Source organism: Ochlerotatus camptorhynchus, unplaced genomic scaffold, assembly GCF_037179485.1.
Source record: "Ochlerotatus camptorhynchus isolate MF236.1 unplaced genomic scaffold, CSIRO-AGI_Acam_v1.1 ptg000216l, whole genome shotgun sequence".
NCBI classification, from domain to species: Eukaryota; Metazoa; Arthropoda; class Insecta; order Diptera; family Culicidae; genus Ochlerotatus; species Ochlerotatus camptorhynchus.
Genome location: NW_027040706.1, coordinates 1,344,031 through 1,357,050, shown reverse-complemented (window position 1 = coordinate 1,357,050; position 13,020 = coordinate 1,344,031). Strand labels below are relative to the sequence as shown.

General features: G+C 38.9%; 1 protein-coding gene across 1 annotated transcript; it reads left to right on the top strand.

Moving 5' to 3' along the window:
- The first annotated feature begins 88 nt into the window (after positions 1 to 88).
- On the top strand, positions 89 to 8,723 carry LOC135703565 (beta-galactosidase-like). The gene is made up of 9 exons (XM_065224812.1): positions 89 to 384; positions 492 to 649; positions 711 to 925; positions 6,830 to 6,994; positions 7,060 to 7,170; positions 7,227 to 7,377; positions 7,444 to 7,679; positions 7,747 to 7,988; positions 8,048 to 8,723. Exons 1-9 carry the CDS (start codon positions 292 to 294, stop codon positions 8,621 to 8,623), a joined length of 1,947 nt encoding a protein of 648 aa, XP_065080884.1. The 5' UTR covers positions 89 to 291; the 3' UTR covers positions 8,624 to 8,723.
- Positions 8,724 to 13,020: the final 4,297 nt, after the last annotated feature.

Here is a 13,020-nt window from a genome sequence, read left to right as displayed (position 1 = left end):
CTTGAGCGCAAATCAACTCGCGCATGCTCCGTTAATATTGAATGAATGTAGGATAAATAATCTGTTCTTAACGAAGAGAGAACGAATGTCTCATCTCACTGTACTATTCTCAGTCTTGAATTTAAATTTGCGCGCATCAGTCGCAGTCTAGGTTGTTGAGATAAATTGTGATCTGTGTCACATTAGCAAAGGCTTGTTTATATTTAGCATTCAGATAAAGCGTTTATCGTACGGCTTACGCCTAGTGGATAACTGTACATGATAATGCATTATAATCATGATTAATTAAAAATGGCACTGTCGAAGTGTTTGTTGTTAATCTTTATTACAGCGTTAACCTTTAGTAATACCATCAATGGTCAAAGACTTCTTGATAACAGGCAGGTAAGTGCTGATGAAGGTGGTGTTGCTAACTACTATTCCATTATTCAAGTGTGTACATACACACTTGACCGGGATCCGGAAGATTTGACAATTAACTGTATTTATAGCGAACATTCACGGTTGACTACGAAAACAACACATTTCTGCTAGACGGAGAACCATTTCAATACATTTCCGGATCGTTTCACTATTTTCGAGCTTTGCCTCAGTCATGGGGTCCAATATTGAAATTGATGAGGGCTGCTGGCTTGAATGCAATAACTACGTACGTACATTTTAAATTGTCTCTATGTGCCACAGATCATATTACACGCTACTGATTTCAGATACGTGGAATGGTCACTACACAATCCAAAAGAAGGGGTGTATAATTGGGAAGGGATGGCCGACATTGAGCGATTCATCCATATGGCACAAGAAGAAGATCTGCTGGTGATCCTCCGACCGGGGCCGTATATTTGTGCCGAGAGGGATATGGGTGGATTTCCTTATTGGTTACTCCACAAGTATCCCGGAATACAATTAAGAACGGCTGATGTTGGTAAGTGATTATTTGTGAAAATTTACGATATGTACTTACATTAATTTACACTCAAATCTATTTTTATGCGATTTTTTCACCACTACTTTTGACCGTGTGATCTCAAATTGAATCCAATTTTAATGCAACCGGTTTAAAAAAACATCACAAAAAATCAATGAAAATATTATGGTATTAAAAATGCTGCTCCTATCATACATCATGGCAAATTTAAAAAAAAAATGAAAATCGCGTAAAAGCAGAATGGAGTGTATTTATTCCGATAAAACATGGTGAATAGAGACTCAGCTTTTATTCTCTGAAATGGAAAAGCTGTATTCATGATCTTGTATATTTGTTTGTTGAACAATATTTTAGGAATTATAATATAGGTCATATATTTTCTAGATTAAAACGGAATGTCCACTTTGTTGGTTACTTACACTTATGCACTTAATCAACATTTTGATTTTCTTTATTTTTTAACTGTATGACAGTAAAACCTAATCTAATATAACTTGGGCCTCAGCTAGTCTCAGCTAGGCACGGGACTACAATCAAATATTTCCACTATGGGATTTCACAAATTTGACAGTACCCTCTTAACTGGTCTATAAATTTATGGCACATAACAAGCTTGAACAACACATTTAAACTTTGCGGATGTATTGCATATTTTACAGCTGTCGCATGTGTTTGTTTTGCGTTGCTTGTAAGTGTGTGGGTAAAAAATAGCAGACAACAGAAAAATGCTGGCTTAGCAGGTCTCAGGCCAGCCCAACGTTTTTAAATCGTGGGCCAAATGTGGTAATGCATATCAGTTGGCGGGTCAGAGTTAGTTAGTTTTCTTTATTAAAGAGATTTTCAGTCTTTGGCTGATTCGCCTCTGAGAATTGGTGGGCTAGACTTTTAATCTCAGTATTTCTTTCCATATGATTCTATCATTTATGATTTTTTGTTTAAATTGATTGATTTTTTCGGAATGTGACTGATAAAGTTTTTATGAAAAAAAACTACTCAATTAAATAAATAAAATAACTCGATGACTTCCTATTTTGTTCTAAATTTTATATTTTTATATACCTATTCTTGAAAGTTTCAAAAGTGACAGTGATGTGTGTTACTACTGTATATTTGTCACAAATCGAATATATCTAGATAGAGCTGGAGTTAGGGCGTAACAGCTTTTGTAAACAATGACTTCTCTCGATGATTTATCGGAAGTCATGGCTCTCCCTGGCAAATCGACATCACCATCGAGTAGAGGAAGACTTCTCCTACCCGATGGATATGTTGGTTTGTGTAGACGTGCCTTCAATTCCGAGAAATCAACAAGAGAAGTCATTGTTTACAAAGGCTGTTACGCCCTAATTCCAGCTCTATCTAGATATGTTGTATTTGGGGGAACATTAACAACAAATTAGAGTTAATTTTACATTCATTATCCTATGTTAAATTAGACGAGGTATACATTGTATCAGAGATCCACCAACGCAACTTGTATTCGTTATACGATATATAACGTTTCAATGAGTAGTATTATTTGTCACAGAAATTCGCAAACTTGTGAAGAGTTGTTCATATGTCCATCTGAACAAATAAAACATAACCCTGCATTGTACATCGATAATTGTTTGAAATTAGTGTTCGTGGAAATCACCATAGCACTCCTGCTGAAGGGCTTTATTTTTAAATAGTTTAAATAGTGCGCACCTGGAATAAGTAAAAAAAAAAGCATAGATTTGAACCTGAAATCTAAGGGCTGATTTCTTAACCTTTACCGGGGACCCCAGGTTTTATTATATGGGTTCAAGATTTAAGCACAGTTGCAAAATCGGCCTTAAGTGTTTCAAGATTTTTTAAAATGTTACTATACGATACTAATACGATTTTTTCTTTTTACCTTGATTTGTTTTCCGTCGATCTTGTTTTCCGTGCTGAGCACCAATGCTACTAACGCCAGGGAGGCAGCTCCCACACCTGGACCCTACATATCGACCCATCAACTCATGAACCGGGGACCAACAGCTTTTCTTCCCTTCCGAAGGAAGGCGTGATCAGAGATGTTATGCCTCAGAACATCCCGGCCGCGCCGACTGGGATTGAACCCAGGCCTGCTGGGGTGAGAGGCAATCACGCTTACCACTACACCACCGGCGCCGCTTACTCCGTGATTGATCAAGTCAAATTGCACAATAAATCCAACTCATAAGAACCATGCACAGGTTTACAAATTTAAAGTAATAATTTGATACGATTTCTTATGAAAAAGAGTTTTGGACGCTTGCTTCGAGGTTCATTATTCTGATCTTGAATATCATACGTTTAATTCATTGCAGGGAACATGCATACATTACGTATAATTTGAAGAGGAGAGGGGTTTCAATAATTGTGACCGGCCATGTATTAGGTATAGCAAACTACGCTACGAAGGAGGGTGGGGGGTCATCTATGGATGTTCCCTAATCTCCCTATCTTTATATATATACATATATATATACTATATAATATACATACTTTTCGGATAACTATTAAGAATCAAGTCGTGACTTCCAAGTAACAATTTATTCAAATTCAAAGAATCGTAGCAATAGGACCGGCTATTTGCGCTTTCACTTGAGTATTGCCGGTATAGTTCGAATTCACTGCAGTTTATGGTAAAAAGGCAAGATATTTAAGAGAGTGAGAGCGCAAAGGATAGGATTTAGGGTTGTTCCACACTTTCTTTCCACATTCGGTCCTCCTGGAACACATCCGTCCCGGATGGCACTTACTATGTTGCTGTTGGTACTTCTGCTCCCGTTGATACATGTTCATCGTTTCTTTCGCAATCGTAGCAGTCGTCTTCATCGTCGTTCGGCACAAATCGCTTCATATATTCTGCGCACGTTGAAGTCCTGTTCGGACCCTCGTGAGCTCCCACCTTCACAACCTCGATTCGTTCGTTCCGCTTTTTCTTGGTAAGCCGGTATGGTCCTAGGAAATTAGCTGCAATTTTCAAATCGCTACCGAATTGGGTTCGGCTGATAGCCACTAAGTCACCAACTTCGTATCCTTCGGCTTCCTTTCGATTCTTGTCGAAATTTTTCTTCATCTTCTCTTGAACTTCTTCGATATTGGCCCGAGCTTCGATCCTGACTGCTTCTTTGGAATTTTCGAACAGCTTAATCCATTCTGCTTCAACTGCTTCCGCCAGTCTGACATCTTCCGGTGAGCGCATTTTAGTGCCGAACAAAAGTTCGAAGGGAGTTCGCCCAATACTTCGTTGAACAGTATTGTTGAGAAATCGTTGTAAATCTGCTACGTGCTTGAACCAGTTCTCCGGACGACCGCTAGTCAGCTTCGCACAGGCGGGCACTATAACACCATGTACATTCCACCTGACCATTACCGCGTGGAACGCCCGTCGTTACTAGAACGTGATCAATCTGCTCCGCTTCACAGTAGTCTTGGAATGATGTGGATGTAAAAGCAGCACCTCGGTCCGAAATAATACGCCTTGCAGTCCCGAATACACATTTCTGTGCGTCGAGTTTTTTTAGCACTTCATCCGTAGTGGTTGATTTGACTGGATAAATCCAAACGAATTTACTGAAAGCGTCAATGATGGTAAAGATGTAACGATATTGTTTGTTTGACGCAGTGAGAGGTCCCAAATGGTCAATATGATATGTTGATAGTGGCACTTCGTCCTTAGGAATGGGATGAAGGAACCCTTCTTTTTTTCCGACTTTCCTGACGCCAAAATGCACTTCACACAGTTTCTTACGAATTTTTCCAACTTCGTTGAAAGGTTATCTATCCAAATGGCCAAATGGCCTTGATCGTGTATTTGTCGGATCACTGAATGGTGCATTGATTGCTGTATAACAAGAAGTTTTCTTCCACTGAAAGCTTTGTAGAGGATTCCATGGTCCAAGAAGTAATCTGCATAATCACCCATCGCCAAAGCTTTGGTGATTGCTCCTATTTTTTCGTCATTTTGCTGGTATGCTTTAATCTGCTCAATAACGTTGCTATGCACCAGAAATACTGCTGGGTTTCTGCTGAGTGCGTCCACATGCTTCATGCGTTCGCTCGATCTGTGTGTCAGCTCGTAATCGTATTCCTCCAATAACAGGGCCCACCCCGCAATACGTGGAGAAATCTCCTTTTTGCCCATCGTTATTTTGAAGGCTGCACAGTCAGTGACAATCTTGAATGGGATGCCTAATAGAAATACTCGAAACTTCTTCAAAGCCGATACTATAGCCAGAACTTCAAGCTCGTAACTGGGATATTTTTCTTCAGCTGGTAAGGTTTTCTTGCTGAAGAAATATACGGGATGAAACACGTTTTCCCCTAAGTTTTTCTGTAGCAGTATTGCGCCATAACCTATTTTGCTAGCTGTGTGAAGTTCAGTTATTTTACCAGGACGGTAGAGTCTCAGCGCCGGTGTTGTACATAGGGCTGCTTTTAATGTTTTAACCGCTTCACGCTGCGACGGTCCAAAATTGAAGTGTTCACGTCTCGACCAAGATTTTCCTGCGGAGTACTGCACGATGTTTGGATCATTGAAAGTCCACTCATATTTTCAATCAACCCGTTCAACCATTCTCTTGCCTCAACGAGTGCATTTCTGCTCGCATATCATTCAACTGTTGACTGAATGAACCTGAATTCAAATCTGAATCTGAATTCATCGCCGTAACATTTGAAAAGTTTAATTGATCTATCAATCGTGCGGACGTGTTATCATTGGGATTCATGGTCATGGGCATAGTGTTGTTTACAAACGGAAGGTATATAAACTGCTTCGCCAACTTTTCTTTCTCCTCTAGCTGCTGCATTTGTAGCTTCAAAAGGGTCCTGGACGATCTACGGGATGACGACGACTGGATACTCGATGCCACACTTCCGTCAGCTTTCTTGCTTTCGGAACGTTGTTGCTCCTTGCTGTACGACTTCTCATGCTCCTGTATCTCCGTGCTATCATTTGCGACACCGGTTGGTTGAAGTCGTTTCCTGGAAGTAGATCCCGTTCGCTGTGCCCATTTTGCCGAAACGCACTTAGGACATATCCAACTATGGTCCGCTACCTCCTCCGTAACTCCAACACAGCCAAAGTGATGCCACTTGTCACACTTATCACACTGAACCATCTCGTCAGTATCTGCACCTTTGCAGGATTTGCAAGTCCGACCAGCCAAGGTTTGATCCTCCACTGTAGCTTCCGTGACTACTATTGACACATCTACCCTTTCAGCCACTTTCTCTGAGTTTACTTTCGACGGTTTTACCCTTACTTGAAACTTATCCTCTCTTACCGGAACCATTTGCATCGCGACTCGACATTTCCGACATAAACGAAAATTATAAGGTGTTGGTTTTCGGACCAACGGTACTGCAAGGGTTATTTCCAGAATAATAATCACCGCAATGAAATACAGAATGTGGGTGTTGTTAAACGATTGATTATAATTTCCGTTTAGTCCCTTACGTTCAGTCCCTGTCTAGTCGGATCGTGTATTTTCGCTGTCGTCGCTGTCCTTTGACAGTCGTTGACGTTACCTGTCATGCCGCTTTCCGACCGTCTGTTGTATGTGCAAGGTTTATGTAACATCAGGTGCGCTGGCAGCGAGGGGCTCGCCAACAGCATGCTTTTTTGAATCGGCGCATAAACTCAAGCTAATATTGAATCCCGAGCAAGGCCGGGCACACTCACCTTGTATTTAATAAAATATTATATGAAGAAAAAGATGATTATGAATGCCGAGCATGCTCAAAATAGCTCGTAAATTTTATCATGGTTTCATAGTATCGTTTACAATCATCACCAAAATTTATTATGTTGCAAAGCTGATGAAATATTTAACAAAAAAGTCCGGATTTACAAACTGTTCGGTAGGATTGTGATATTTTAACTTTTCTTTTATAATATTACAGCTTACTTGCGCGAAGTTCGAACGTGGTATGCAGAGTTGTTTTCAAGGTTGGAGCCATATTTTTACGGAAACGGTGGGCCAATAATAATGGTACAAGTGGAAAATGAATACGGATCTTTTTATGCGTGTGATCACAAGTACATGAAATGGCTACGGGATGAAACCGGTATAAGTTAATATACTTTTGCATGACGAAAGAAAATTATAGTTTTTTTTTATGTTTTCTTCTAGACCGATATGTAAAAGGCAACGCTGTACTCTTCACAAACAATGGTCCAGGTCTCACGCAATGTGGAGGTGTTGAAGGAGTTTTATGCAGTTTGGACTTTGGTGCTGGATCTTGTGAGTTAAAACTTCTATTTATGAAGTTGCTTCGCAAAATAATTGTTTCTATTTAGCTGACGAAATTGATGGTTTCTGGAAGGAGCTTCGTAAACACCAACCGAAAGGTCCGTTAGTGAATGCAGAATACTACCCAGGATGGCTGACTCATTGGCAAGAACGGCAAATGGCACGTGTTCCGATTGAACCGATTGTAATATCATTACGGTAATATTAAAAACATCCCATTTATTTATTTTTGAAAAACACTTAACAAACTACAATTTGTTATAGACATATGCTAAGTTCAAAGGTGAATGTCAATATCTACATGTTTTATGGAGGGTCAAACTTTGGATTCACTGCAGGAGCTAACGAACAAGGCCCTGGACGGTTTATTCCGGACATAACTTCATACGATTACGATGCACCTTTGGATGAATCGGGAAACCCAACACCAAAATACCAAGCTATTCGTCAAGTGATTTCTGAGTTTTTTCCTATGCCCAGCAAACCAATTCCAACTCCTAGTAAGTAGCAAATATGAAGTACCTACTCAAATTATATTAATAGAAAACACAATTGTAACTATTGCAGCTCGTAAAATGTCACTCCCCTCTGTCATATTGAGACCAATTGATAATCTAATGAACAAACTTGTCCTTCGTGCAATCGCATCACCTGAGGTGCTGAACAGTACCCCTCTGACCTTTGAAGCTCTGAACCAATATTCTGGACTGGTACTTTATGAAGCACTTTTGCCGGACAATTTAAAGACAGATCCTCTCAAATTGACCGTTGAAAAAGTAAACGACCTGGGTTACGTTTTTGTAGACACGGTAATCCTAACACGTAATTAGTGTAATTTTGTTTAATAATGTATCTTCTTTGTTTCCAGAATTTCATTGGAACACTGTCTAGGCAGAACTCAGTCAATACTCTTCCCATAACTCTAGGATTGGGCGAAAAGCTACAAATAATCGTTGAAAATCAAGGCCGCATTAACTTCGGCACCCCAAACGATTTCAAAGGTTTAGTTGGGAATGTTTTCATCAATACTCAAAAAGTGCTTAATTGGACCATGACGGGAATACCGTTGGACAATATAAAAGATATAAGCGAATATGTTTCCAAAAAGATTCAATTGGATAGTAGGTACCCACTTAAACGTAGCAGGTTTAATCAGGGAACGCCCTTACGCCATGGTCCAATGCTATTCTACGGTACCTTCGACATTGCAAGAATAGACATCCTCGATACCTACTTGAACCCATCTGGGTGGGGCAAAGGTATTGTTTATATCAATGGATTCAACCTAGGACGATACTGGCCTCGAGTGGGACCGCAGATAACGCTCTATTTGCCGCGGCATATTCTTAAAAGTACGATGAATGAGATTATACTTGTCGAGTATCAAACGGTCAAGGCTCCGTTTATGACTGTTGGATTTGATAGCTCACCTAAGTTCAACTGATTGTGCAGGGCAGCATACTTACAAAGGGTTATGAGTGTATGTCGAATAAAAATCTTTCAAATAAAATAAAATAAAAATCAATAGAATGTCTCAGCATTCAGATTTTGATTATTCTTTAGTTGTTTGCCAATCTAGCACTAAATAGTCAATACTTATTTATTAAACTTCTCCGTATGCTCATCATTCTCATTCAAACTTCTCCGTATGCTCATCATCCATTGTGGTCCTTCACGCGTGCTTTGTACGTTATCGTTATTTAATGGGTATTGATGTTGTAGACAACGAAAGTATTGGGTGCACTTTTATCATCACTAATCACTATGGTGGTAAGCTCCAACTGGTATGATTAAATCCTGTCTTGTTTGATTCAAGATGAGTATAGCTAGGTGTTCTAATGTGTCAAATTCATGATTCAGCCAGGGTCGATTTTTGTATGGAATTCCTAATGAGAGTTTACTCTATGACCGCAAATTATTTCATTTATCGAAATGATCGTCTTGATGGAGCCTGTGGTGGCGTTACCATCATTGTTCATAGACGTATCAAACATCAGATTCTTTCTTCATTTGAAACTAAAGTTTTTGAAACTTTGGGAGTTTCTTTTTTTTTAATAATTACTTTATTTGTACAGGCTCAATCGAATAAACTTTACAGAGCCGAGTTATCCTTTCCGTTATACATTGTTACTGTCTTATATTTAAAGTTAAAGGAACTGGACCGAGTACTCGCAGTTGTCTCGAGGTTAGTGGAGATTTACAATTTTTCGGATGGGAAAAGGGAAGAAGGAGGTTTGAAATGTGGTTTACGATACAAATATTTAATTAGTCCTAAAACATGCAATTATTTCTGTTCATCTTAAAAAACTTTGGGAGTTTCTGTCGACACAAAATTTGGACAACTTACGTTTATAGCTATTTTCCATTCCAATGCGTAGGCCAGCAAAATATTTTTTCAAGGGTGACCTTCAGAAATTTACCCGTCATAGGTCTAAATTCTTCATTATTGGTGATTTTAATACAAAATACCGCTCATGGAATAATACTCAAAACAATTCCAATACTCTGTTTGATGATTGTTCTGCAGGTTATTACACTATTCAATATCCAAACAGCCCAATATGCTTTTCTTCAGCAAGAAATCCCTCAACTATTGATTTGGTCTTAACTGATTTATGTCAACTCTCAACCCATGCTGTCTTCGGTTATGATCACCTTCCATCGTTGCAATCCTCAATTGCAACAATGAATTCCCTTTATTCTTTTTTTAATTTATAAGATTTGTTTTTAGTTTTTAGTTTTAAGATGTCAATTGTCTACGGACATGCAGGTTTAGAAAAACTGTTTAAAAACTGAATTGCCAATGCAGGAACAATGTTAAAACTCTTAGATGTATCATAACAATTAAGACTGGTAAGTTACTGTAGCTGGAGCACCTAGGTTAAAATAAAATAAAATTAATTTGAATTTGAAATAAATAAAAAGTTAGAAAAAGCGATATAAATGTGAAAAGGCTTAGACGTTCACTCCGTTGTTCACCCTTTTGTCCACCTCAAATATTCACAGCGAAGAGTGCATGAATAATCAACAAAGCATCCTATTACATTAGCAACCCCGCAATATTATAATGCTATCATAATGTTCAGCTATTTCAGGGAAATGCTCACGAACGTTCAGCCAGAAAAATTACTACAAATTCAAGGCATTTTCCAAATAAGCTTCAAAGTTCCATTTTGTTTACCAAATATTAAATTCAATCCTCTATATCCGCAATACGCACGCGAGGTTCAAACCTTTGTAGACTACTCAAAATAACTTTTTTTTATTAACTACTACTATCAAATCAAATATTGAAAATCCATCATCACCATCGTGGCGAACAAAATAGTGTTTGCAGTGCTACAATGATTATTAAAAAATCACTATGATAGCTATCCGTACAAAATAATCCGTTAGAGATAACTTCATCAAGATACATAATTTGTCAATTCACTAGATAACTGTTCGAAAGACTGGTTTAGCGTGTGAAATTCAATGTCTCTTAAATTCGATAAGTGTTGTTGAACGTTTAATGTATCTGAGCATTGAAGTGGAAACATTTATTCCTTAGAAATATAATGAATTTTGTGAAGCACCGGTCAAGAAATGTGGTGTTCTTATTTCAGTTTCTAGTACTCACTTTCTCTTCGAGTACAGCAGCAAAATTAAAAATTAACACCATAGTCAAAGATACAATTCTTTGCTTCACGAACAACCATTTTAAAGCGTCCAGCAGCAAAGTTGAGGAAGTAAATAAATCAAACGCATTATTTTATTCTAGAAGCGCTGTAATCTTAATATTTGTGTTGCATTAGCCAAAAATAAAAATGTCCAGATGAGGAGAGATGATTGACTTGTATAGTTGTATTATACTGGTAATAGTTAAATAGTGTTTGAACCGACATAGAATTCCATGCTTCTTGGCAGTTTTCTTGATGACATTGTCGATGTGAGAGTTGAACTAAGCTAATGTTTTCAGCTACTTACACTGATAGGCAAAATAAAGTGCCCACCCCATCATTTTTTGAATTTCTCTCATTTATTTGGTTCAAATTAAAGTAAATACACTGTAGTATTTTTTATATCTTATTCTTTATATTCTTTTTAAGTTTCACTTATAGAATACCAGATAAAAAGAAGAGACTGACTCGAAGAAAAAAAAATCAAAATGGGTGTAAAAAAGAACAGTGACAAAAAAAAGTGCCCACTGCATTTTAACTCCAGAAAACATAAAATAAAGTAAAAGAATACCAGCCTAATAGTTAATGTGTCCTCCTTTGGCCTTCAGGACCAGCTGCAGGCGCTTCGGCATGCTCTCCACTAGATTCTTCAGGTGCTGTGGATCTAGTTCTTCCCAGGCGCGCTCCAGGGCTTCAAAATAGTTATTTTTATTGGTAACACCAGTTTTGTCAACCCTGGCATCGAGAATCGCCCACAAATTCTCGATGGGGTTGAGGTCCGGGCTTTGTGGAGGCCATTCCAGTGGTTTAATTCGACATGACCGGAAGAAAGACTTAGTCTTCTTGGCAGTATGCTTCGGATCGTTGTCCTGCTGGAATACGAATTTCTCCTCAAGGCCCGTCTGGATCAGCGAAACTTCCAGATTTTCCCGCAGGATGTCGATGTAGGAATCTGCCGTCATTATCCCGTCGATTTTCACCAGGCTTCCCACTCCACCCCACGAAAAGCACCCCCAGACCATCACATTTCCTCCTCCATGCTTCACCGTGCCTTGTATGTGGCGCTCCTGAAGCTCCTCACCCGATCTACACCACACACGAACCCGTCGCTTCCGGTTGAACAGTTCGAATTTTGATTCGTCCGTCCAGAGAACCGTTTTCCAGAACTCTAGGGGCTTATCAGCATGCTCCTTAGCAAACTTAAGCCGTTTGACTTTGTTTGCCTTGCTGATAAATGGGCGCTTCCGAGCAACTTTGCTGTTCAACCCCTGTGCTACGAGACGGCGACGAACAGTTCGACTGGAAACTGTTAGCTGAAGAGCCTCCTGGATCTCGCGGACAGTTACCTTCGGGTTCTTCTTCACTTCACGCATGATCTTGGTGTCCGTTCTCGCATCCGTTTTGCGCATCCTGCCTCTGCCAGGGCGATCCACCACTGATCCGAACGATTTCATTTTCTGCAGAATTTTCCCGACCGCTGTTTTGCTGATATTGTACTTCCTAGCGACAGACCGGTGCGATTCACCGTTTTGCACATCACGAACAACCAATTTTCGGATACACACGGGAATTGCTTTCGAAATCACTACGTCCTCCATTTTTTTCAACTGATTCAAATGCGATCACGTGTACAAATGCACCAGTTCCACCCGTTTGCTTCAATACATGTCAAACTTTCAAAACAAAAACAATCGAGGGGTTTTCCGATGGAAACTTATCGAAAACATACCGATTTTTGAAGTGGGCACTTTTTTTTGTCACTGTTTTCTTTTTCAATCCAAATTGATTTTCTTTTACTTCAAGTAAAACTTTATATTTTCAGTATTCCATAGGTGTAACTTTAAAAGAATAATAAAGGTAAGACATCGAAACAGACTACGGTGTGTTTATTTGAATTTGAACCAAATAAATGAGAGAAATTTCAAAAATGATGGGGTGGGCACTTTATTTTGCCTATCAGTGTACTTTGCCAAGTTTCACTACATAAAGATGATTTGCTGAAATTTCAGGTCAATCTCTGAAAAAATATCAGCGAAATTATGAATTGTCGTTTCAGATCAGTCCGAGAATCTATTTTAAGTGTGTTGGTCTTCGTTATCATACGACCAGAACAACTTTTATTTAGAAATGAAACAGTATCACTAAAACACACACCATACGAAATCTTAGGCTTTCATTTGAG